Source organism: Loxodonta africana, chromosome 13, assembly GCF_030014295.1.
Source record: "Loxodonta africana isolate mLoxAfr1 chromosome 13, mLoxAfr1.hap2, whole genome shotgun sequence".
NCBI classification, from domain to species: Eukaryota; Metazoa; Chordata; class Mammalia; order Proboscidea; family Elephantidae; genus Loxodonta; species Loxodonta africana.
The window spans coordinates 28166368-28194045 of record NC_087354.1 but is presented as its reverse complement, the minus strand read 5'-3'; the positions used below and the strand labels follow the sequence as shown (position 1 = coordinate 28194045).

The following is a 27678-nucleotide window of genomic DNA, read 5'->3' as shown; positions in this document are numbered from 1 at the left end:
GGGTGGGGAGTTAAGTAAGCGTCCCCTCCTTGAGGTGGGGAGTCTCTACTTAAATTATTTGCAGCTCTTCTGTAAGGAAAATTTGTTAAATGTAGTACTTTGAAAGGAAATGAGAATATCATTTGACTTTGAGGAGGGAAGGATTTCTTAAGATACAGAGAATAAATAACATAAAGGGAAAGATTAATGCATTTAATTACATTATTTAAAAATAAATCTTTATAAGAAACCATATATAAAATTAAAAGACAAACCATTGACTGAAAAGGCATAATTCCAGCGCGTGTACCTGATGAAGAATTAGCATATAGAATGAATAACAAACTCCCACAAATAAAAAGAAAAGACCTACAACCTGTTATATTAAAAAAAAAATGAGAAAGATATGAATAGACAGTTTACAGAACAGAAAACCCCAATAGCCAGTAAACAGGAGATGGTACGCAGCCTCAATAGAAATCAGGGAAATCTACCTTAAAACTATGAGAACATATTTGATAATATCAGATATGAGAATAGAGTAAAAAGTTCATTCATTTAGTAATTATAGAAATATGAGTTGGTACCATCACTTTGGGGGCAGCGGTGATTCAGGGGTAGGACTCTCAGCTTCCATGGGGAGACCTAGGCTTGATTCCTGGCCAGTGCCCTCCTGTGCAGACATCACCTGTCTGTCAGTGAAGGCTCGAGTGTGGTTATGATGCTGAACAGGTTTCAGCAGAAACCTTCGTATTATTTATTATAGTCCAGACTAAGATGGGCTGGAAGGAAAAAGGACTGGCAGTCAATCCACTTCGGAAGATCAGCTAACAGAGCCTGGGGATGGTGCAGGATTGGGCAGTGTTTCGTTCCATTGTGCAGGAGGTTGCCATGATTCCAGGAGCTGACTCTTCAGCAGCTAACAACCATCACTGTGGAGAAACATTTAGCAATAAAGTAAAGATGAAAAACCACACCTGTTGCCGTCAAGTCGATTCCAACTCGTAGCGACCCCATACAACAGAGTAGAACTGCCCCACAGAGTTTCCAAGGAGCGCCTGGTAGATTCGAACTGCCGGCTTTTTTTGGTGAGCAGCCGTAGCACTTAACCACTATGCCAGCAGGGTTTCCAAAGTAAAGATGAGGATGTATATACACTAAATCACAGGAATATCCTCTGAAGCCATGCGCCTCAGACATTTTTGTGCAAAGGAAGAGGATTTTGCTAAAATGCAGATGTTGACTCACTAAAGCCTGAGTGTCTCCATTTCTATCAAACTGGAAGCTGCTGTTGCTGGTTCACATACCCACACTTTGAGTAACAAAGCTCCAGAGCTGGGGTTAGCACACTGTGGCCCACAGGCCAAGGGCCAAATCTGGCCCCTGCCTGTTTTAGTAAATGAAGTTTCATTGGAACACGGCCCTATTGGTTTGTTTATGTATTGCTTATGACTACTTTGAGACTAAATGGCAGAACTGAGTAGTTGGGACAGAGATCTTATGGCCTGCAAAGCCTGAAATATTTATATCTAGTCCTTTATAGGAAAGGTTTGCCAATCGCTGCTCTAGAGAAACTCTCTCACATGTGCCTAAGGAGACTTACATCATATTATTTATTACAACTTTTTTCTGGAATAACGAAAAATGGAGATAAGTGTCCTCTGGTGGAACAGGCAAATAATTTGTAGTATTTTCACACAGTGGACGGCATCAATTAAAAGGAATGAACGAGAGCTGCATGTATCAACATGGATGAATCTAGAAAATGTTCCTTTTTATTTAAAGTCCAAAATTATGCAAAACAGTGCTATAATTTGCTTATAACAATTCTATAATTTGCATATGTAGAAAAATTGTTAAAAGCTGCCTCGAATAATAATCATTTATTTCAGGGCAGCTCCATGCCCTTTTATCTCACAGGGGCTTGGACTCTCTCCCACTGTGACTTCCCCTTGGACATGATTCCATGAGCTAAAACTATATCTGGGGTCCATGCAACCTCAGCCTCCTTCATCATAGCATCTGCACACAGCTGGAACCAGACTTGGCCAAGCTGGCAAGGGCACCAGACACTCCTCATCACCCATCTTCCCAGCAGTATCAAGGCGCCTTTGCAGGAAGAGCTGCTGTGCACTCATACTGGTGCCATACACTCAGTTTAATACTCAGCCACGAAGTAGACAACGGGGACATTTTGGTTCCGAGTACATTTCAATATCACATAGAACCTCTTGTAAGGTGTTTGGTATTACACCAAAACCAAAAAACCCAGTGCCATCAAGTCGATTCCAACTCAGAGAGACCCTATAGGACAGAGAAGAACTGCCCCATAGAGCTTCCAAGGAGCGCCTGGCAGATTCGAACTGCCGACGCTTTGATTAGCAGCTGTAACACTTAACCACTACACCACCAGGGTTTCCTTGGTATTATACCTAAAAACCCACTGCCATCGAGCCGATTCCGACTCATAGCGACCCTATACGCCACCAGGGTTTCCTCCTTGATTATAGGGCTATGGAAATAAATACTTGGGGTCAAATCATGCCCCACAAAATATAACAGCTATATTAAAGAATCCTGCCAGCTGACATTCAACAACCTGTTGTCAAGTGCTTTATATGTGTCAGGCAACGTGGAAGGCACAGTCAGACGATGAGATGAGAGTCACCCGCTCCCCCAGCAGCAGCGTTGTGAGTGATCTCCAGTATGTTTTCTTGCTGGGAACCCGATTTCTGAACACAGGCCCCATTACCCATATAATTCAGTTCCTGACTATCTTTTCTTCTTGAAATAGGTTTGCCCCTCTCATGTACTGGTTTCCAGTCACTCCTTTATAATCGTTAGCCATGTCCAAAGGGAGCACATGTTTGGTCATCGTAGGGGCAGTCTTGCCGAGATGCTATTCCCTGGTCCTTAACCTAAGTCTGTAAGCCTAGTGCTGGCTATTGGTTTATTGTAGAATTTTAAGCTCAAATGACAAGCTATGCAGGTATCGTAAATACAGGAAGAGGCCAGGTGGAAGATAATAGGGAATGGTGAGGAATATGGCAAACTGGAGAGTATTGTTGTTGACTGCTGTTGAGACAGCACCTGACTCATGGTGACCCCAAGTACAACAGAACAGTCCTGTGCCAACCCCGCCATCTGTCGCAGATGGGACCAGTGTGATCCAAAGACTTTTTTTTTCATTGGCTGATTTTCAGAAGTAGATCATCAGGCCTATCTTCCTAGTTAGTCCACGTTAGTCTGGAAGTTCCATATGCCCTGTGGCCAAGTGGCCACCACTCTACTCTAGATAAGTATCACTATGCAGAAATGTTGGCCTTGCATTTCTAAAACTCTTGGATTTTTCAAGAGAAGCTAGAGGTGGGCTATTTTTAAAGGTGAAATCTCCTAAATTTTAAATGTTGGCACTAAGTAAAAATTAAAAAAAAAAAATACCATTTGTGCTGCAAAAAGAAACATCTCTGGGGCCACATATGACCTATGGGTTAAGTTTGCAACCTCAGATCCAAGAGTTTTAAGCAAGCTAGTTTGTGTCCAGGAGTCCCTGAGTAGTACGCGACTACTAGCTGAAACGCTGGAGGCTTGAACCCACTGACAGGTGCTTTGGAAGACAGACCTGGCAATCTGCTTCCGAAAGGTCACAGCCTTGAAAACCCTACGGAGCAGTTCTACTCTGTACACATGGGGTTGCCATGAGATGGAATCAACTCGCTGGCAACTAACAACAACAACAACAAAATCCATGACCAGCAAGCCTAGGCATTTAGGACTCACCCATCCGTGCCAGCGCCATGAGCTTTCTGTTGAGTCTGACAGCAAGAGAAGAAAGACTTTAAATTGAACCAAGCAAGGGCCACCTCAGGAGACAAAGGTACAGAGCAAAGCAGTCACAACTACTTGAGGCCCTTGGGGATCCTGTTGCCATGGCCGTAGAGGACCATCACACAGGCAGGAAACAAAGCAGGGAGCTTTCCTTCCCCATGGTGCACTCTTTGTCTACTGTCTTCCACTCCCATGGCCTGGGGGCAAGGTGGTAGGGAGAGAGTCCTCTGGGTGCCGTGCTTGGCTTCCCAGGGGTATTCTCAGATAGTCTACATCCTGGCCACGGGTGTGACTATGTTCTCTAAACCCTTCACTATCTCTAGTTCAGGAGGTTTGTTTTTCATCCTTCCCCAGTTGAACTCCCAGAGGTACCATCAAAATGAAGGGGAGAATGTCCAGAGAGAGTTTGGGATTCCTTTCTTGGAGGTCCAATACATGCAAAATGTTATTGTAACCGAGGTGGGTGTCCCAAGGCTGGAGAAGGAGGGCAGAACATGAAGCATCCTGGGAAGGGGTCGAGTGGGGCCTTGCTGCAGAGAAGGAGGGGCAGGACATGAGGATACCTATCTCCCAAGCTAGGAAAGTTGTTAGTGATCAAAGAAAACTCTAGCTCCTCATCTGGGGCTTGTGGAAAAGACCAGATTTATAGCCCTGCTTCCCTGGTGGCTGTCCCCATCACTGCTGCCTTAACGTCCAGTTTAACTTCTTTTTCCTGGATGTTGGTGTTTCAACAGATGGAAGCCATATTGCAAAGTAGTTAATTACAAGGACTTTGGAGTTGTGAAGAGCTGGATTCAAATTCAGACTCTGCCACAAAGTAGCTGCGTGGAAGTTAAGGCTGTTAGTTCATATTATTGAGCCTCGGTTTTCCACATGTAAAATGGAGTTAATGCTATCAACCTTCCAAGAGTGTTGGGGAGCCCCTGGCTGGCACAAATGGTTAAGTGCTCAGCTACAAAACAAAAGGTTGATGGTTTGAATCCACCCAGAGGTGCCTTGGAAGACAGCCCTGGTAATCTACTTCCAAAAAATCAGCCACTGAAAACCCTGTGGAGCACAGTTCTACCCTGACACATATGGGGTTGCTATGATTCAGAATCCACTCCGCAACAACTGGTTTACTGGTTAAGGATGTTGGAAGATAATGAATTAACTGAAGGCAGTACCTGACACATTGAAGACAACACACGGCTGCTGTTTTTACTGTCACTAACCTGTGTAAACCCTCGGATTCCAGGGTGATCTGTGATGCATTTGATGGTAGGATGGTTATAGCTGGGCGCTGCTTGAGGCTCCCTTCCTCATCCCATGCTTGCCTGCAGCATGGTTCAAAAACATCTCACCTCTTCTTGCCCCTTGGGGAAAGGTTGGGGAGGCTGTGGCAAGAGTGCCACCCTCAATGGGGTGGGGTGCAGAGCAGCCCCCCCTTGCCTGACACCTATTCCCTTGTCCCTCCTGCACTCATTCTCTCTGGATGAGGCTCTGAATTACTCTGTACCTCAGGTTCCCTATTCCTAAGCCATCCTGTGACCTCAGCGCTAAGACCCTGTGTATTTCAACCACTCGAGTATAAAGTGCTTTTCTCACAGCCACTGCTATGTCAGTACTAAGTGTTACTGTGATGCAGCAGCTTGAAGTGACAAATGAAAACCTTTGAAGAAGAATGTTTGAAAATAATCCGATACAGCTGGATTTGATACTGGGCCTTTCATCAGGGCTGTAACCGGCACTACTTTACGGACTTAGGAAATAACATTCTTGTGTCAGGTAACAAAAGGAGATGCAGGGGTGGAAAGGGCCGTCTTTGAGAATTTAAAGTCAGATGAAGAGTTCTGTAGCCAGAAGGTGCAAGGAAGTTCTTCCTCCTGGAAGGTGCTGGAGAGTTGATGGCCCTGGAATCCCAAGGCCAGCATGTGGGAGGAGGGAGTAATGCTTAGGGTCTTTGAGATTGTCAGAAAAACAGTGGTTTGGAAGTCCAGACCTCTTTTTGTGTTGCAAGGCCATAGAAAACCGGCCCCTTTCTTGCTGCAGTGAATATTCAAAGACTTTTCACCCTTGAGGATTTAACCTGTTCTTGGCTCAAGGAGATTGGCTTCAAAGCCCCTTCTCCAATCCTGTGGGTGCTCAACGCCCCCTCCCTCCTTGCCTCTTCCTTCACTACCCCCCTCCCTTCCCAAGATTATCCCAGAGTCTGGCCTGCTTCTCAGGAAACATATACCTAGACAGTCCCTGAAGATCAGGCTCTGTTCTGAATTACAGAGGACCTACAAGTAACTTTATGCCGAACGACTTTGGGGGAAGCCGTTGACTGATGGAGGAAAAGGTTAGTCATGGCGGGGGTCAATGGGCTACTGGTAGACAAGGCCTTCTTTCGAGGTACGTTTGCTTCTCTTTGGCCTTGCCTCCACGCTCTGCCCCCTTCCCAGTGAACTCTGTGGTCCTGGCGTCCCCTCCCCTCCTCTCCCCTCAGTAAATATTCTGAGGTAGAGGGGGAGGAACGAAGAAGCTTGGAGCGGTGCCTCTTATGCTATCAGGCTTCAGCATTTAGAATCTTGGAAAGGCTCCACCCGGGAATGAGTTCCAGAGAAAACAAACTTCAGATCCCAGCTCATATGGGGAAAGGCTCATGTTCATGGAGGCAGCTTCAGGGACCTTGGCAGAGACTATGGCAGGCTTGGCCCCTGCCTTTAATGGATCTGACATGGAGCCTTCCAGGGCCCATGGACACTGCCTGGCCTTCAGAGGAAATTTTACTCCAGATGCTATACTGATATCTCTTTCATTAAAGTTGGAGTTCTGGGGTTGCCAGTGAGCCAACAATGTTTGTCATTCCAACTATTTATACCCTCACTAAGGCAAGAAAGATTTTTAGGTGCCATCTCTTATGTCTTCATCATTTCCCCTTGTCATTTTGTTTCCTTCTTGAAGATTAGCTGGATTTCTTCTATGGGAGGTAAGGGGCCAGAAAGAGGACCTGGGATCCAGCAGGATCATCTCCCAAGCCATACAAATTATCCTTTCTGGCCCTGGGATGGCACCTAGAGTAGCAAGGATGGGCACGATTTCAGGAAGCCAAGGAAGGGGAATGGGGGACAAGGATGTTAGGGAAAGTTAGGGACAGAGCTCGTGGTGATGGCAAATCTTTCTTCCTGACCCCATCTTGCGTCGGTTCTTTAATGCCACTGTGCGAGAGCATAATGAATCTAGGTTTTAAGCATAAAATAAACCAGGAGGCAAAGCAGTGTGAGTACAGGAGTTGGAATACTTGGATTTCTGTATCTGGCATTGTGCACTGAAGAAAAATACCTCCCCACGTTTTTGCACTATTAATTCCCCTGTGTCTGCCTCTTCTGCCAGGGGTCTTTTCAAACATAGACAATCATGGGATATTAAACTTGAAGGACAATAGAGATCATCTAGTCCCATCAACTCACTATATATATGAGGAACCTGAGGTCCAGAGTGGGGAAGTGTCTTACCCAAGGTCACATGGTGAGTTATCTCCTTTGACATCTTTGTATGCAGTACCGACCCCTCCCCCACCAATTTTGATTGTAAAGATCTTAAGATCCCATCAAATCTCCATATGTACCAGAGGACTGGGGGATAACTAGGTACCCTGTGTAGGATTTTTACTAAAATCCCTTAGATTAGAGGAGTCTCTTTTGAGGGAGGAAGCTTCATAGAGCCTAGGTGATAGGTCTGGGAGAAGCAGGAGAGGGACAAGGGCCTGGAGAGAGAGTGGTGTCACAATCTTTTCAGCAGACTGTCCAGACCAACGGCCTGACTTCCCTTTGCTTCACCTTCCCTGTCAGTTCTGAGAGAGCCCTTGTTCCAGGTTTGCACAGGGAAGGGATCATGGAAATTTCTCAGCTTGAAATCGAGCTTCCCTCCAAACATGATGCCATAGATGAGGAAGGTCTCCTCTATATTCACAAACCTGACCCTGCTCCTTGCAGAGAGAGAGGTCTCAACACCCAAGATGACTCATCTCTGTTTTGATCATACAACATCCTGGGGAGGAGGAGGCAGAAATTCTGAATACAACCAGATTCTGTTTCAATCTCTGCCCGTTGTATCCCCAACACCCAGCTGTCCATTATGCCCTCCACATGCCTATCCATAGCTTTCATGAAAAGATAGGCTTGTTCCATTAATATGTCTACACACACACGCACACACACACACACCTGCAAACTCACACTCTTTACAGACATTATTTTAAACTGTGATTGTTGGAGCAACTTCCTTATGAAGATTTGATAAGGACATTCTAGGTCTCTGGACATCCTAGTCCAGGGCTGTGTAGCCAGAAAGGAGCTGAACTGTTGTGAAAGTCCTTACTTGAAGCTGCCCATGACCCAGCAGAATATTTTCATCCCCTCTAAGACTTGGAATTATGGGAAGGCTAAGAGATCAGCCATCATTTCCTAGACCTTCCAAAAGAACAGGTCAGTGATAAAAAGCTCACAGGCTTAGAAGTCTAGTGCCCCTACCCCTGGGGGTGGTCAGAAGTAGTCTATGGAATGCCAACTCCTAGAATTAGAAATGACCCTCCGGTATCCCTAAAGAATGTAAGTTCTAAGAAAGCCTAGCTTTCTTGTCCTACCCCTTCACCATCTAATGACCCTGGTGTACACCTCCCTTCTCCCACCTGGTCATCAGCTCATCATCAGAGGCTCCTCCCTCTCAGAAAGATGGTTGCAGACCCAGACCCACTTAGATGAGACTGATTCTCCTCTTACATGACGACCCAGGGCCAAGCCCCCAGATGTTTTGCCCACTTCCCTTCCTCGGCTCAGTGGAGGCAGCAGCAAAATGGAGTGTTTCCAGTTTCTCTGACCATGCTTGGTTTTAAGTTAATCCCTTCCTCCTCTCCTTCCCTTTTGCTGACAGTTCATTTGGCTATTTCCAATGTATCTGTATCCGTATCTCCAGTCCTTCCCCTTTCCAGCCCCCTCTCTGTTTTCCCTCCTAGTTTTGATCTTTTTGGGGGAGGGGTTTTGGTTTTTACTTTATTTTGCTTTTTTCTGTTTTTCTGTTTTTTTGTTTTTGTTTTTTATAGGTTTCAGAGAAATTATGTTGAATCCAATAAGCCTTCCCGGACATTCCAAGCCTCTTAACCATGGCATCTATGTTGAGGATGTCAATGTTTATTTCAGCAAAGGACGTCATGGCTTTTAAAAACTCCTTTTAAGCCTTCCTGTTTTGATGTCACATTGGTAGGCTGGGCCCTCTGAGAGGTTGGAAGCTCTAGGCGTTGTTCTGTCTGGATCCGGGGATGCTAAGTAGAAACTGCATGAGTCTCCGGTGGCCCCGCACCCTTTAACACAACAAGACGGGTGTTCTCCCCTATCCATCGCCGGCAGGGTTGCCCTTTCCCTCCAGTCATCACTGTGCTCCTTTTTTTCTGACCTACGAGGCAGCTCCTGCCACCATCTTTAGAGCCAATAAAGAAAATTAAAAACCTATGACCAGGAGCCATCTTTTAAACCCACTAGCCATTCTCTTGCTTTACAAAAACAACCCAACTACCACAAGAAAGCCTGATGAAGCCCAGCTATGCTCCAGCCTCACTTTCCCTGCTTGGAACCATGGGGCCTCCCCAGCTCTCCCTAAGAGACCATACTGTCCTCTTAGTGACCTCATCGCCCTGCAACCTCCAGCTCGGAAAGAGTCACAGAGAGCACCTAAGTGGAGGTGGAGACGGCGCGGTAAGAGGAGGGGGAGCCAGGCCCAAGTATTGGAATCAGATTAGGTCTCAGAGGAAAGAATGAAAACCAATCATTTTATATATATATATATTTTTTGTTGTTGTTGGAGAAAATCCTACCTTTTTTTGGACACACTTGCCCCCTACTTCCTCCTCTCTCTGGAACGACTCACAGTGAGTGTGATACTAGAAAACTCCTTGGAGAGGGGAATTTCTCCAGTGCTCCTCTTTGGCCCCCAGATCTGCAGTTCCGACAAGCTTTGGCTGCCTGAGGTCTTGCCAGTGAATTGGCCATCCTACTAAGACCACAAGGGACCAAGGGAATCAGATACCAAGGCCCTTCATGCTAGTTCATGATCCCAGGATTGGCTCTCTTCCCCCGCTGTCACTTATTCTTGAATCTGAGAACTTTTGGAACCCAGTGGAATCACCATTTCAAGGCCAAGATGAACTGAAGGGGAAGAGAAGGAAAAATTGGCCTCCTGCAGCCCCTCTCATGGCACCAATGGAAGTGTCATCCTATTCTCTGGTCAATATCTGTGTTTCTTTTGTTTGCATTGACTCATGACTTACTCCATGGCCACCCTCTCCCAAAGAGAGGTTTATTTCCCCCATTTTCAACCTGATCCACTGGGGAGAGGGAAGGAGATGGCATTCCCCGCTTCAGTAAGAAGGACACAGTTGTAGGGATTGGGAATTCCCCAGATAGGTTGACAGGTTGGCTGAGTAGACAGCTGGCTTGGCTCAGCCCACCCCACTCATGGCCCCTCCATTGTGGGAAGTAAGCATAGATTGCCCAATTGATGATGGAGAGCGTGAACAGGGACCTCCCACTGGGGTGCTGTTGGGGAAAAATAGTGGTTTTATCCCACTAAATCTTGGGGTGCATTACACAGCAATGGATAATGGATTGTATGCTTCTGGAAAATTTTCCTGGGAGTTAAGATTCCCATGTAAAGTTTTGCTTTCTGGGTCCTGTTGGATGGTGGTTCTTCATGTCAGGTTCCTAGCCTGATTCTGCAGATACCTCCATGGCATTTTAAAACATGAAGCTTTCCAAGTTCTTGCTCAGTATCTGGGGTGGCCTCCCAGGCACCTGAATGTCACATGGAGATTTAGGTTTTCTCTAGGGCCTCCAGGTGCGTGTTTATGTAGACCCTTCCAGCTCCCCCTCATCCTGCTGTCTCCATGGCTTCATGTCAGGCTATTACCCATCATGCCCTGCTGCCCCTCTGGGTCCAGGGCCAACTCCCGAGTGTGGCTTTAAGGAGTAAGCTTGAGGGTGATGTTATTTTTTTTTAATTATTGTAAATCATTACCTCATTTCCAGCCACCCAGGCTCCATCCATCCCTGCATCTTTTATTCTGCCATTTTCCTCACCTCGTGCTATGACAATGGGGCGTTGTGTTTCCACAGAGACTTATAGGAGTGTTCAGTGTATAGTTTCTTAATAAACACTTTATTTTCTAATGAAATGACTGCATCAGACCTCTTATTTGGCAATTTTGGAAATAACATTAAAGGTACAGAAATTTTGGAGCTACCTACCTCCCCCCACGCCCTGTTTTGCTGTTACTCTTTTAAAGAATTTTTTTAGTTCAGTCCTGTTTGCCAAGGTACTTACAATCTATTCCATGGGTTGCTTTCATATAGGGTTCCTCCACGTGGGTCAGGTCCACATAGTCACGTGTTCTGTCATTTTACTGAGAAAGAATCAGAGTCATGGAGAGGTCAAATGATTTTTCCCATGGTCACAAAGCACAAGAGGTAGAAGCATGACTCAAACCTGACTCCAACAGACATTACTTGGGCCGTAGAGACCCTCGCTTCTTTGGTGACTAGGGGCTTGTTCTTCTGTCCAAACAACGAAGGTCACAGAGAGCTTCTCTTCAGAGCCAATGTGTAACGATGTCTAGGAGTAGGGTTGGAGGATCCTTTATCTTTGGTATACCAGCAAGCCAGTGGAATTCTTCCTTGGCCAGAGTGGCTTTGTGTCTCTCTTGTGGGTCTTGGGAAAGTGACTTTGTCCAGAGAAAGGTGGAGCTACGGGCTTACAGGCCAGCTCAATTATTATTCAGAGATAAAGCCCCTTATATACATACATGAACACACATATATATACATATACACACATACAGCGCATACATACACACATATATATACATACACATATACACATGCATACATACACACACACACACATTCACACATGCACATATATACAAACCGACATACACAAAGATACACATACATGGACACACATGGGCTGCTGGAAGAGGGAGCAAAAGTCTCAGGGTTGAAATCCTTGAGTAAGATGACATGTCTCTCTGTCCTGGACTCCAGGCCTTGGCACAGCTAGGAGGGTTGAAATGCGTTCTATAACAGGATCTCTTCCTTTTAGGAAGAAGGGAGACTATGATGGGAATGAGGGCTTATATGGGGAAATATGGCGCCAGAGTGGAGGATGGGACTTCGAGAAAGGGTTCCTGGGTGGGTGTAAACCTCCAATGGGCCTCAGCAGGAGTTTTTGGAGCTTGGCTACTTAGGAAGTAAAGGGGAGACAAGTGAAGAACGCTGGGCGAGCTCCAGTTGAAAGCCCTACAGTGAACTGATCAGGCTGGTCTCTATGGTGTCTACTCACCCTTATCTCCTATTTAAGTTTGTCTTAGTTTGAGTCCCCTCCTTCCAAATTGAAATTCCTCTCTTCTCAGATGGCCTTGGTGTTTGGGGGCCGGTGTGACCAGCTATGCGTTTTCCTGTTCTCAGTGGCTCCTGGGAGTTAGGACTAGATAGAACAGGGATACCCCAGGATTGGAACTATCCTTGGGACCTTGAGGAGATGGATGCAGGGATTTGAGGGGGCACTTTCATATTTAATAAGGGCGAGATTTAAGCATTGTTTTGTTCCAGTACAAAGAGCCTTTCAAGGTATGGGAGAAGAGGTGGTGGGTAGAAATGGCTTCTGAGAAGAAGAGAAGAAAAAGTATTGACAATCCAAGAGGACTGGTTAGCATTAGACATGGGTGGGTTGGGGGGCTCTTGAGGGGTGAAAGAGGAAAGGGTAGGGCATGGGCTTAGTTTAGAGGTTCAGGGAGAGAAAATGAGGGAATTCTTGTCTGGTGGCTTCTATTTTGTCTGTAAGAGGTAAGGCAAGGCCTTGTGCTCTAAGTGAGAAGATCTGAAGAGAGTTGCAGTCTGAGATCGTGGCAGAAGGGACAGATGACAGGGAAGCTTGAAAAATTTGCTGGGCAGAATGAGCACCCTGCAGAACCTGAAGAACATTTTAGTTCTTAGGACTCTGTTTTTCTGCTAGGTATTGAAGCCCCAGGGCACTTACCCCAATGTTGAGCCTCTAGGGCAGTCAGAGATGGTACAGGGCAGCCCTGGAGAGCCAAACTCAGCCCCTGAAAGGAGGCAGGTTTGGCTTGGTTTCAGTTCAGGGAGACTCAGGGGACCAGCTGTACCCCCAGCTCCCTGACCTTCTGGATTTCTGAATCTCACCAACAGGATTTCGGAGTGGCTTTCTTGGACCGAAGCTTACATTTTGGCCATAGACCGAAGCTCACGTTTTGGCCATAGGGGATCCCATTGCAGAGGCTTACACAGCTGACACGGGCCAGGAGCTTAGTATGCTTGCTAGGTGCTATTGGGATGGATTTAGATTCTGGAGGCGATGACTGAGGGGTGCTGGTTCTGCACCCTATTTTGGAAGCTGGCTGCACCCTTACGGTCTTATAGGATGGTGATGAAATCAGGCATAGAACCTTCCCAGGGATGGTCGCTGGAGAGGAGGTGAGTCTTCCACTCGAGTTAGGTGGCCAGATCTTGGAAATGATTGCCAAGCTACAAAGAATGGACAAGAACCCTGCCTGTGAAGCATTAATAATGGTCATTATGTCTAACTTATGAAGCACCTCCTCTTAGCCAGGTGTGTTTTATACACCAGGAAGCCGAAGCTCAGAGAGATTCAATAACTAGTTCGAGGTCTTGCAGCTGTGGACTGGCAGAACCAGGCCTTGACATGAGGTGTGCTTGACTTCAGAGTGCTCTCAGCCCCCCTGCTGCTCCTTACTTAAGGCAGCCCATCTTCAGCTCCTGGAAGAATTTCACAATCAGAGCCCCACCCCCCACTCCCAGGAGGATGAGGTCTTTTAGAGGTCACTGGGGGTAGGCCAGACCTAAACTCCCCAACTGGGCCCATGGGTCCAAGGGAATTTTAAAGACTCTCCAGAATAAGACAGTGGACCATGTCCTTTCTTCACTCATTCTAGCAGTCAAGGACCCTGGATGCCTAAAAGTGTGGTTAGTCTTCAGTCTAAGGTAAATCACTTGGTCTGCAATTTGTGAGATTCCCAGACAGACCAATGATGGCCTCTTTGATGTTGGAGAGGGAGGACTTGTTGAATGAGAACACCAACCCAGTCCTCAGGATGGTAGGTTAGGCTGCCCAGGTCCCAGCAAGTGTGAGCAGCTTCAGACAGAAAGATAATGGAAGGAAGATTTTTCCCTGACTGTCTCCCCCCAGTCTGAACTTTCTTCACCCCACCTCTAAGACCTCCTGGTGGGTGGAGGTTCAGCCCATGCAGTTCTCACCCAAGGAAAGACCAGATGCTAAACATGTTCAGTTTAGAAGCCAAGAAGCTGGCCTCTGGCCTCCCATCTCTCCCCTCTTGGGTGGGAATTCCCTTCTGCAGCCAAGCTCCCAGCAGCCACATCCTTACCTCCACCTCCCCAGCCACAGGTGTGACCCCGTGTCGGCTCAGTTCCCTCAGGTCAATCCCAGGCATTAACAGAGGATCAAGAGTCTCAGATAGAGCAGTGAGTGGGAGTTTTGGAAGCTACAGAGAAAGCCCAGGAGGGGGAGATCAATACAGGGCAACTTCATTGTTGCTGAGATTTTGGAAAGCACCAGACATGGATTAGGCAAAGAACCAGAGCCTTGGTTCCTGCAGTGTTTACTGAATCCTCTGCTCCTGCATTGCTGCTAGGGTGGCTTTGAAAGCTGAGGACTGTGGAGAAAGGGCAAGGGTGTGGAGGAGGGTCCAATGCTGCCCTGGCTTCTCTGGGAAGGTGGGAAGGACAAAGGGAAAACTCTTAAGCATGATAGTGAAGGAGACATTGAAGCAGCGAGGAGGGTGGCAGAACAATGGGTGCTTAGTTTGGACCTGGATTTTCCAGTGAGAGCCTGGAGCTCTCCCTCCACCTCCCTCTCGCAGCTCTACCACCACTGCATCCCCGCCCTTTGGTCCTGGTTGTTCTGGGTAAAGCTGCTTGCCGCCTCTAGTTTACTTGGATAGCTGTGGTTCTGTAGAAATCCTTTAGAAATCCTACTGTTACCACCACCTGCACTTCCCACCATCCAAAGAAAGCTGAGCCTTCATCTGACAATGTATTCCTGGAGCCAGAAGGGACTCTTGCTTCAGCCCTCATTGAACTCAAAAGTGAGCTGAAGGAGACATCCCAGCAAGACAGAAGGTTCTTGATTTGGTGGATCAGAAATTTCATCAGGATTCTGAGCCACATTTGGGTGGGGTTTTAATCAGAGTTCCTCCCACTCTGTGGGTCAGACTTCCATAGAGCAACCCCTGTTACCTGCCAGGTGAAAACTCAGCTTGCTCAGGGAGTTGAGTTCCACATGGGTGATAAGGTCTGAGACCTCCCTGCATACCATTCCAATGAAGGGCCCCTGCCTAAGGTTTCTCAGTCGCTGCTACCTTTGCCCAGAAAAAGCGTCCTCACTATCTACTCTGGAGGAGGATGAAGGGCAACGTTGTGCCACCCTTCCAACTGCCCTCGAGGTCTGAAGGTATCATGTTCGTTTTAAAGTGGGACAAACAGTGTCTGAGAGAATAAAGAAGGCCCTCTTCCCCCAAGGGAGCCTCTTCAGCTACAAGATTCGCTTCCAATTAAATATGTGCAAGCGGTCCAAGAAAGAGTTTGATCTTGTGACTCCCTTGCTCTACTGGGACACTTTCCCTGGGGGAGTTCTGAGAGGGCTAGACCTTCCTTCCCCACCCCGGACTTCCAGGTGGATGCAAGTGAAGTACTCAGCTGATTGAGTGCTCTGGGTGAGGGTGGTGAGAGCGTGAAAGAATGAGGGAGACACCAGGACTGAGCCTTCGGAGGAAGCATGCTTCTGTAGTTCCTGTGAAGGGAAACGAGGAAGGCACGAGGCTGGCTGTGAAACACAGATCCTACAGGAACACAGAGGATGACGATGGTTCTGATTCCCCATCAAAGGCTTCCAACCCAAGGCAAGACCAGGTCCATCTGGGTCCATCTGGGAAAGAGGAAAGGTAGGATTATCAAGTTCCCCAAGAACAGCCAGAGCAGTAGAGAAATTCTGCCTCAAGGACTTTGGTGGGAACTTCAGGCCTGTCAACAGAACGTACCTCAGGTTGCCACATGATGCCAGAGGCACGCTAGGCTTCTCAGGACCCTAGTCGAGCTGAATCCCTGGGTGTCACAAACGGTTAACTCAAACAGCTGCCAACTGAAAGGGTGGAGGTTTGAGTTCACCCAGAGGTGTCTCAGAAGAAAGGCCTGGTGATCTGCTTCTGAGAACCCTGTGGAGCACAGTTCTACTCTGACGCACATGGAGTCGCCGTGGGTCAGAGTGGACGCGCTAGTTTTGTTGAGCCGAGGTCGCCTCCTCTGTAAGCAGGAACCGCTAAGGCCTCTCTGATGGAAATGAACCTGACTTTGATGTGGCTGAGGGTGGAAAGAGGGACAAGTGGCTCAAGACAACAATGGGGTGTGGCTCTTCGGAGGGCCCCAAACACTGAGCAGTTCTCACTTCGCCCATGTCGAAGAGTAGCATCAAGTGGTGTCTGCGAGTTTGGTGAGGTGGTCATAACCCCTGCTTAGCCATGGGGAGGGTTTGAAGAGCAAAGCGTGAGGCTACCCGAAGGTCTGAGTTCCAAACTGCTGTACCTGACTTGTGACTTCATCCAAGTGAGAGGGACAGAGCGTCATGTGAGCTACAGAATTCACTACCAAGACTGACTGTGGTAAGTAATGCTGGTGGCCTTGGTGGGTGACAGTGACACCCAACTTGTCTTCATGGGTTTCTTCTTCACAGTTTCTGCCACTTCCATGCTGTAACCGTGGCAGCAAAATGAAGCCTGGTTCTGTCTTTGGGGACTACACTGGACCAAAGTGCCCATTTCCCTTAAAAAGACTCGCTCTTCCCTTCCTTATTCCGAAGTTCAGCCTGCAGTGTGAAGGGAAATTGAATTCTTTTTCCCTGCTGCCAAACGTGGCCCAGCGACAACGCTTCTTTTACATAGCTCTGAAATGCCACCTACCTTTCCACTCTGAAACTCACTCTAGCTTGGTCTGTTTTGGTCCTTATGTTTTAAAGTAACATTGCAGTGGTCTCTACTCTTCAAGGCTTGGCCCAAAAAAATGACGGTCCTGACCATCACATGGATTTCTCAGGGGAGGACAGGGTATGTGTGCTGTTAGAGGGATGGGCGTACAGAGTCTGTGGCCCAGTCCTAAGCAGCTGCACGGGCCGAGGGACATATTAGCTTCATATGGCCAGGTTCCTGAGGGTGTCAGGAGCTTAAAGCTGAGCGGGTTTCATCTCTGTGACACGGGAGACCACTGAACCTATGGAGGAGGCTCTCTCGATTCCTGTTTCTCCCAGGACTGGCTGGACAAGCAGGCTCTCAGATCTGCCATCCTGCTGCCAAGTTCAAGACAAGGTCAAGTCCTAAAGTCTATGTGCCATGGGCCAGCCAAGTAGGCACCTCTCCTGGGGCCCTCCTGAAAATAATCCCACGAGAAAAAATATTCCAGAATAGACCAGATGCTGACCAAGTCAAGCCCATGAATTATAAATGTATCACACTGTCAATATTCCCTTGCCATTTATTCTGAGAGAAAGCCTGAAAGTATATCTCAAAGCAACTTTTGACATGAGCGTTAGTCTCTGAAAGCTCAACCTGGCCAAGAGGCCACAGTTGGGATCAGCAACTCTCTGTGGGAGCTACCATCTGAGGGCTACAGCTCTGGACCTTGGTCTTTCACTTAGGGGGAGCAGATGTAGAGCTGGCCAGGGAGAGCCTGAGGCAGTGGGGAGCAGGGAGGCACCACCAATATAGACCATATCTGGAGAATGTTCTCCCTGGGGGGATTTAAATTCTGAGTCTATGTTTAAATGACTAATGGAATTGTTCAGTCTTTATGGCTTCCAATTTGGCATTTCTTGCTACCATAACTGGCAATTTCTGAGCAGTGCTTTAATACCAAATGACCAATCTGGTCTTTAAGAACTCCACTGCACATTTGTAAGACTGTGTCTTTGGCAATCTTAATAATTTCATTGGGTCAACCACTTGATGAGCTGTTGTTCCCCATCAGTTGATTCGATTTTCTAGGCAAAACTTTGGTTTCTGCAGTGTGGTTCACTCTTAATTTGAAATCCCTGACTTGCAGAAAAACCTTTTTAGTATAGTTATTCGAGAAATTATGTTGTGAGGATCAGTTGCTTCCCTTTTCATTGGTTACAGCAATGTTTCCCTTTAATATCATGAGATGCTAAAGGTCCATCACACAACTTTGGAGAATGTTGCCTGGTATAGCCACCTCTAGTAGAATCACAGAGTCCTTGGGTGCTGCAATAGGTTAACAAGCTCAGCTGCTAACAAACATTTGGTGGTTCGAGTACACCCAGAATTGCCCCGGGAGAAAGACCTGGTAATTTTACTTACAAAAAATCATCCATTGAAAACCCTATGGAGCACAGTCCTACGCTAACACACATGAAGTCACTATAAGTCAGAATCAACTTGATGACAACTGGTAATGGTAGCAGAATCACAGTGTTCTTTGGGAAATTAAAGGCTCTGCGAAGTCCTGCTGTAAACAGACCTTTTTTTCCTACCACTTTCCAAACCTAATTGACCATAGAACTTGTTTCACTTAATACCTGTTAATATACTCAGCACACACACTTTAGGACACACTGGGTTATGATGTGGCTGCAAGTTTTAAAGAAGAACCAAGCAGAATGTGTAATCAGCCACCCACCTTCGTATGTCAAGATGAACAACCGCACCTGAGTACCTCTCCCCAGCTGTAGGCTCAGTTGGTTACTTCTACCCTCTGCTTTGCGTACAGTCAGAAAAGATTTTGGGTCCTGGTGGGTAGGTGCTCTTGTGAAGAGCAGAAAGCCTTCACTGGGATATCTCAGAAGAAAATGGTAAGTTATTTCATGTAAGAGCTTGACTCGTCCACACTAAACACGGCCACCTCCCTCGCTGGTGGAAGTGACGTCGTCTAGTGGTAGCACACAGGAGTGAAGACTTGGATCCCAGTCTCAGCACTACCACTAGCAAAGTGACTTGGGGGTAAGTCGCCTTTCCTTGTTCCACATTGCCTGTGAGTCACGTGCTTGGTGATGCCCATGTAAAAGACCCCAGACTGATGCCCCAAGTGCCCTGTCCCCTAGCTTTGGTTCTTAGGGCCTTCTCCTTCTGCTAAATGTGTTGGTGTATCAGGTGGAGAGAGTAACCTTTACCCCTCCCGAAGGGTGAGGAGGCTTGATAGCAAGGGAAGGGCGGTTAAAGGGAGAGGAACGGCTGCTCTTTCAGGTAGGGGCCAGTGGATTTCTCTAGATAAGGAAGATAGCAGATGCTTGGGGGTTAATAGATCCTCTATCACGGTTGGACAGGGCCAAGCGGGAGTTCTCCACAAGATTTTCCCACTTTGATCTCAAGAAGGCAGCTCTGCCTAACAAATAGTCTGAAATGTCAAAGAATAAATGTTAAAACTTGAGGGATCGTTCCCTAGGGAGCTGCCTGGGCTGGCTAGGGAGGGAGAGGAGGAGGGAGAGAGGGACACAGCAGAATCCTTCACATAAAGATTCCAACTCAGTTTTGTGATATTTAAGAAAAAAAAAAAAAAAGAATTATTTATAGCACAGAAGATGGAAGCAGGCTGCAGAGAAGTGGCCAGGCTTAAGATGGTAGTTTCCATTCTATTATTTAGCTGCCCCAGCCTTGAACTGGTAAAATTTACCTTGTTGGTGTCTTGCTATTAAGCCCTCTGAGTTATCTATTATTATTTTAATGAAGAAAATTTATATCCTTGGATATGGGGAGCAGGGGAGACAATTCCTAGAAATAATTGTTGCAAACAGGAGGCGTGTTCATTTCTCTTAAAGGACCTCCAGCACCTCCTTACCATCTCCCTCCATGCCCATCAGCTTCTGGCCCATGCATCTTCTAATAAAGACTCAGGGACCACTGCTTCAGTATGGGCAGGAAGCATCTTGGTGTTGGCCTTGGCATCAACTGGCCGTGTGGATCTGGGAAGGTGGATTTTACCTCTCAGTTGTTCCATCTGAGAAATGGAGGTAATTGTCATGTGCCCCTTCTGGGTATGTTGGCATAGGAAAGATGCCATGTATTCCAAACAGCTTGGTCCCTGGGAGAGAAATGGCACCTACATTATGTGAGGGGAAAAGGATGAAGTAAAGAAATATGAAGAAGACAAATCAGGAGGGACCAAAAGATAGGTATTAAAGCTGGAGGAAATGGAGTCTTCAGTTTGGTCATTGATGTCATGTAGATGTAAAAAAATAAATAAATAAAGCTTCTGGTTGATAATTGTATTCTGATTATCTAGTACGTACTTGAAATCCATTGATAATTCCAAAAATTAAAGAAAAATCAAAAAGTGAAAAGCTTCAGATTGTCACCTGTCCCTCTCCACAAATAATGCAGCAAGCTCTCAGTCACTTTCCCTCTGTTCCCTCTGACTGTTTCTATGCACCTTGAACATTCTCAGAGGTGCTCACAAATGGAGCCAGGTTTGGCCAGTTTGGGGTTGGCAAGGTGAGGCTAGTCAAAGTGCAAATCAGATCATCAGTACACCTCCAAACAATCAATATTGAATTAAGGACATATTGCTTTTATTGAAAATATTACTACTTTTGCTTTCTTCTAGACCTTTTTTTTCCCCCCACCTTGAGGGAGGTAGAGAACATTTTGCAGTTAAAATGTCACAGTGACACTCCTGTTAAAACTCTGAAAGTGTACTTATTTTTATACTCAGGAACTTACTCTACCTCACAGAAAGGTCTTTCAAATATTTTTCCTCCACTCTCTACTTTCTGTGATGTAGAGGTGTGAACAGCATCATTGTTCTAGGGCAGTGATTCTTAAACATTTGGCCTTAAAAACAAAAACCATTACTGTCTAGTTGATTTCAACTCATACCAACCCTATAGGACAGAGTAGAACTACCCCATAGGGTTTCCAAGGAGCAGCTAGTGGATTCAAACTGCTGACCTTTTGGTTAGCAGTCAAGTTTGCAACCACTGCACCACCAGGGCTCCATTTGGGCCTTGGGACCCCTTTAAACTCTTAAAAATTACTGAGGAACCAAGGAACTTTTGTTTATATGGGCTATATCTGTATTGTATTTACTGCATTTGAAATTAAAACAGAAAAAAATGTAAAAAAACACAAGCAAAGCACACACTGCATTAGCCATCAGAGAAAAGACATCATCACACATCCTGAAACCACTGGAAAACTACATGTATGCATGTGAGAGGGCAACAGTGAACACATGCATATACCATGTTAGTATTATTATGAAAATAGTTTTGATACCTGAATCCTCTGAGAGGGTCTCGGGGCCACTAGGGGTTTACTGTTCTTGGAAAACTGAGGCGCAAGAAGATTCTGAAACCAAGTGTGGGTCCCCTGAGTGCCAGTGAATCTGCCAGCCATGGTCTTAGCTCCAAGGTTAAGGGTCTGTCCGGATCCCAGTTATTCATGCAAGCATAACCAATGGGTAGCAACTCAAACCAAACTAGATATGATCTTGTGTGTTCAATGGCTAGGAATGTGGGAAATATGTTAGAAGGGCTTCATCTCTGATAGGGACTGCTAAGCAGTGGATGTTTGCTTGCTTTGGAGAAGGAATATGGGCTTAATGGAGCAGTTAACATTGGCGGATTAAAGAGAATCAGCATGAATGGGGTTTGCAAAATCCAGTGGGTGGGAACAGGAGAAATGGATGACAGGTAGATGAAGAAGAAAAAAAATGTTTTTTAATAATTTTTATTGTGTTTTAAGTGAAAGTTTACAAATCAAGTCAGTCTCTCACATAAAAACTTATATACACCTTACTACATTTTTTTTTACATACTCCCAATTACTCTCCCCCTGATGAGACAGCCTGCTCTCTCCCTCCACTCTCTCTTTTCATGTCCATTTCACCAGCTTCTAACCCCCTCTACCCTCTCATCTCCCCTCCAGGGAGGAGATGCCAACATAGTCTCAAGCGTCCACCTGATCCAAGAAGCTCACTCCTCACCAGCATCCATCTCCAACCCATTGTCCAGTCCAATCCATGTCTGAAGAGTTGGCTTTGAAAATGGTTCCTGTCATGGGCCAACAGAAGGTGTGGTGGCCATGACCACTGGGGTCCTTCTAGTCTCAGTCAGACCATTAAGTCTGGTCTTTTTATGAGAATTTGGGGTCTGCATCCCACTGCTCTCCTGCTCCCTCAGGGGTTCTCTGTTGTGTTCCCTGTCAGGGCAGTCATCAGTTATGGCCCGGCACCATCTAGTTCTTGTGGTCTCAGGCTGAGGTAGTCTCTGGTTCATGTGGTCCTTTCTGTCTCTTGGGCTCGTAATTACCTTGTGTCCTTGGTGTGAGATGAAGAAAATTTATGATCAGCACCTCTCAGATCAGATGTCCCATCCCGTCTATCATAGCCTTCATTGCACAGCGCATCTGGATTTGTCTAAGGAAAATGTGGGGCTCAGCAGCATTCTAGCCAGGACCCAGACGGGTGTCTATTTTAGCTAGAGACCCTGGTTCCTCCCTCATTCTCCTAACCTGAGCAACTTTGGTAGATGGAGATTGGATTATGGGTATGTGTAATGTCTTAGGGAGTCTCGCAGGTTTACTCTGTGTAGCACTCAGCACACCGTCTGGCAGAGGGAGCTGTCTGATTATGAGGTCCTAGGTGTGTGACAGTGTTCATGTCTCCCATTATTTATCACTTATACCCCAAGGAGCAGGAACCACTCTGAGCTGGTTCCGAGGAGCTCTTTGCCATTGATATGTCAAAATCCTCACCGGGAGAATAGGATCTTTTCAGAATGCCCCTGAGATCATGAGAGGATGTAGTTCACTGAAACATCTTTCAGCCGTGTATTAGGCATCTGCTCTGCACCCTGTTCACTGCTACCATGTGAAACAGTTGTATGACCTGCCCTCAAGAGCTTCATAGTCTGGTGCAGTGGTTCACAACCGGGAGTAATCTTGCCCCCCAGGGGACATTTGTCAATGTGTGGAGATATTTTTGGTTGCCACACCTGGAGCTAGCTGCTATCTACAGCCTCTTGCAATAAAAAATCATTCAACCCAAAATGTCAATAGTGGTGATGTTGAAAACCTCCCAACTATTGGGAATACAGACTGGGAAAATTGCCCTTATACTTGGGCAGAAGTGACCCCATGCTTCTCAGGGCCCTGCTTTGTCCCTTCTTCAGCTACCAGGAGTCCAAAGGGCATGGGAAGTGACCACCTGGAGGCTGTGCCCCATCTCCTGTCTGGACCATTTTCCAGTTGCTAGAATGGCCCTTAGCCTCTGTGCAGGCCTCTTGGTTGGCCCATCCACCTAAGAGTGGGCTGCATTGCAGGTGTGTGTGACACTAGACCCAAGGGGTGCTCAGGGGCAGATGTTCATGGTTAGTTAGTGCGGAGGGTGAGAGGTGGAGTAGTTCAGGGAACTTGGAGCTACAGGCTGGGTATGCACATGTTTGGACACCAGGCCCTTTTTGGTGTGGGATAGATCCAGGATTGGTAGAGAAGAGGAGTGGGCTGGGGGCCAACATTCCTGGCACTGCCTCATCCCAACTCACAACTGCAAGGAACCTGAGAAGTCTGAATTCAAACCTGGCCTTTCTGGGCATTCTGAAGATACACTTAACAGGGCAGGAGAATAGGATGTATTTGTATATAGAATGTGCTAGCTTGATTTATAGGCTTCAGTAGGTGGTGCAAATGTTTAAGCCCTCAACTACTGGCTGAAAGGTTGACAGTTCAAACCCACCTAGAGGTGCCTTGGAAGACATACCTGATGGTATGCTTCTGAAGGGCCACAAGCTTGAAAACCTTATGGAGCACGGTTCTACTCTTGACATGCATGGGGTCACCATGAGCTGGAATTGACTCAACAGCAACTATCAACGAAACAGCTTGATTTATAATTTTTAAATCTTTGGGTATGTGCAATGTGGGCTTCAAATTATCCTCTCATCCCAGGTTCTGCAAATGTAAGGGACAGGCCTGGTACAGACAAGTGAATGAGTGTGAAGCAATTACGATAAAATTCTGTGACAAGAAAGCATAGAGGAAGGACACCTAGTTCTTAAATTCAGTTCTTGAAAATACTGAATCATGATACCTATTCGCAACCGTATAGATAGAAATGACACTTTAGGGAAACCCCCGATCAAGATGATCTGTTGAGATTTAAATGTTCTGTCATTTAGAGAGGTGTCAGTCTCTTCGAGCCGTGGGAAGCTTGATCCCATTGCCACATAGTTAAATATCCCGGCTCTTTGGAAATTCAGACTGTCTGCAGTGGCCGTTCTTTTTGCTGGACCATCTCCATGTCTGGCGGTGCTCAGACTGTGTAATGCCCTTGCCAGGTTGCCATGGAGACCGAGCATGAGGTCTCCACCATTGCTTCCTACTTACTGAGGCTCTGCAGCACCCTGTATGCTGTGACCTGCATTCTACAGGAGAGGGAGGGGGCTGCACCCTCACCTCCCGCATCTGTGGACTGTTGTGAGGCAATCTTCTGTAACAGAGAGGTAAAGACTCCAGAGAAATTGAATGGGTAGGATTTTTTTTTCCCTTTTGATAACATAGTGCTTTTTTCTGATTACAAAAGTAATTTATATTCACAGTAGAGAATTTGGTGAAATAAGAAAAAGCACACAAACACATAAATTATCTGCCGTCCCGTCACCCAGAGACAACACTGTTAACATTTGAGCTTTTTGCCTTCTAATCTTTTCTATGTACTCATTTAATTGTTTAGCAGAGTCATATCATTCTATGCACATGTGCACACACAGGCATCCATGTTGTTTTGCTTCTTCCTTTTTTATAAGATTGTTTGAATGTGTTTTTTAATGTCTTCTACAATATTTAAAATAATTCGTATGGGTGCCGTGTAAACATGGTTCAAAAATGCACACATACACACACACACATGCACAGACTTGTATGTGCGTGTTCACAGCAGTATTTTTCATAGTAGTCAAAAAAGCGGAAACCACCCAAATGTTCATATACTGGTGAATGGATCAGTAAATGTGGTACGTCCATACAATGGAATACTACTCAACAATAAAAAGGAATAAAATACTGTGCATGCTACAATGTGGATGAACCTCAAAAAGATTATGTTGAGTGAAAGAAGCCAGTACAAAGGACCCCATATTGTATGATGCCATTATAACAGATGTCCACAAGGATCAAATCTGTAGAGACAGAAAGTAGATCAGTGGTTGTCTAGGCCTGGGGCTGGGGATGGGAATTAACTGTGAATGGACCCAAGAGATATTATTAGGGTGATGGCACTATTCTAAAATTGGATTATGGTGATGGTTGCATGACTTGATAAATTTACTAAAGATCATTGAATTATATATTAAAATTGGTTGATTTAATGATGTGCAATAATATCTTAATAAAGTTTGCATGTGTGTATATTTGTTGTTAACTGAGCTGACTCTTGACTCATGGTGACCCCATATGTGCAGAGTAGAACTGCTCCATGGGGTTTTCAAGGCTGTGACCTTTTGAAAGCAAATCTCCAGGCCCATTTTCCAAGGTGCCTCTAGATGGTTTCAAACCACCAACCTTTTGATTAGTTATCTAGCATACCACCCAGGGACTCATATATATATATATATATACGTATATATATATACACACACACACGCATACAACTTTATAATATATATTGTAAATGTAAGTCTATATAAAATATCTAAATATATATATATAAAGCTCATATAAAGTTTTATTAACAACCTGCGATATGCAGATGACACAACCGTACTTGCTGAAAGTGAGGAGGACTTGAAGCACTTATTGATGAAGATCAAAGACTACAGCCTTCAGTATGGATTACACCTCACCATAAAGAAAACAAAAGTCCTCACAACTGGACCAGTAAGAAACATCATGATAAATGGAGAAAAGATTGAAGTTGTCAAGGATTTCATTTTACTTGACTCTACAATCAACACCCGTGGAAGCAGCAGCATTGCATGGGGCAAATGTACTGCAAGAGACCTCTTTCAAGTGTTGAAAAGCAAGAATGTCACTTTGAGGACTAAGGTGCCCCTGACCCAAGCCATGGTGTTTTCAGTTGTCTCATATGCATGCAAAAGCTGGGCAATGAATAAGGAAGACTGAAGAGGAATTGACACCTTTGAATTGCGGTGTTGGCAAAGAAGATTGAATGTACCATAGGCTGCCAAAAGAGTGAAAAAATCTGTCTTGAAAGAAGTACCCAGAATGCTCCTTAGAAGCAAGGATGGTGAGACTTGGTCTCACATAATTTGGACATGTTATCAGGAGGGATCAGTCCCTGAGACAGACATCATGCTTGGTAAAGTAGAGGGTCAATGAAAAAGAGGAAGACCCTCAAAGAGATGGGTTGACACAGTGGCTCCAACAATAGGTTCAAGCATGACGATGATCGTGAGGATGGCACAGGACCTGGCAGTGTTTCATTTTGTTGTATATAGGGTCACTATGAGTTGGAACTCACTCGACGGCACCTAACTACAACATATATACAGCTAATTCTCATTGTTCACAGATTCAATATTTGTGAATTCTCCTACTTGCCAAAATTTATTTGTAACTCCCAAATCAGTATTTGGGGCACTTTTCCAGTCACTCACAGGTGTGTGTGTGTGCAGAGCTGCACACACATTCTCAACTGAGGCTGAAGTTGAACAAGGCAGGTTCGGTATTTGCTAACTCAGTGTTGGTGGGGACTTTATGGCCATACTACCCAGAATAATGCGAATTGACTGTATCTACAGCTACGTCTGTATCTACTTATATTAAGTGTGAGAATTCTGCATCCTTCCTCTGCCCCTCATTTCTAGGTTCCTACTACTACCACAATCACCATACAGGTAACCACTATTATTGCATGTCCTTAAAAATTATATCTATGAAAATAATATATAAACAAATATGAATATATATTCTTATTTTTCCTCCATTTTGCACAACGAAAACTATGCCACACATACTATTCTTCACTTTTTAAACCTTTTCCCCCCATTTTTTGAAGCACTTTGAGAAGCTCCTCATTCTTTTTTAGAGCTATGTAGTATTCCACTATATTGATGTATCCAAATTTCTTTATTTTCTTACCAATGTTTTGCTCTTATAAATAACTCTGCAGTGGGGTACCCTTATCATAAGTCGTTTTGTACATGTGCAAGTTCCCTTATTGGATTGATTCCAAGAAAATGAACTGCTGAATTAAAGGGCACTGAGGTAGTTTCAGGAAACCCTGGTGGTGTAGTGGTTAAGTGCTACAGCTGCTAACCAAAAGGTCGGCAGGTCGAATCCACCAGGCGCTCCTTGGAAGCTCTATGGGGCAGTTCTTCTCTGTCCTTTAGGGTCGTTATGAGTCGGAATTGACTTGACAGCAGTGGGTTTGGTTTTGGATTTTGAGGTAGTTTCGTATGGTTGAAACTAACAGGGCCAAATAACTCCAACAGTCTCTTTGGTGCCTCTATTTTGTATATATAACCCATATTGAGTTATACCAATTTATACCCCAATGGTAATATATGAGAATGGAGCTCCTTACAGACTCAACAAACACAAGTCACAGCATGATTTTTTTTTAATATAATTTTATTTATTTTGTTATTATTGAGAATATACACAAAATATACACCAATTCAGCAGTTTCTAAATGTACCATTTAGTGACATTGATTGCATTCTTTGAGTTTCGTAACCATTTTCACCCTCATTTTCTGAGTGGTTCCTCCCTCATTGACATAAGTTTCCTGCTCCCTATCTAATCTTTCAAGCTGCTGTTGTCAATTTGATCCCACACAGATAGTTCTT

At 45.5% G+C, this 27678-nt stretch overlaps 1 protein-coding gene across 6 annotated transcripts in view; it reads left to right on the top strand.

Moving 5' to 3' along the window:
• Positions 1-27678, top strand: part of NTRK3 (neurotrophic receptor tyrosine kinase 3) — a 474569-nt gene that overhangs the window by 342198 nt on the left and 104693 nt on the right. For 2 of the 6 annotated variants that reach the window (XM_064267106.1, XM_003413896.3), the window contains 2 exons: positions 7165-7299; positions 8873-8991. The exons of 3 other annotated variants lie outside the window; for them this stretch is intronic. In XM_064267106.1, the coding sequence (XP_064123176.1) occupies positions 7165-7299; positions 8873-8991 (254 nt within the window). Of the gene's footprint in view, positions 1-7164; positions 7300-8872; positions 8992-27678 lie in introns of those variants that run through there. One more of the 6 variants, XM_023553044.2, reaches the window with a different exon arrangement.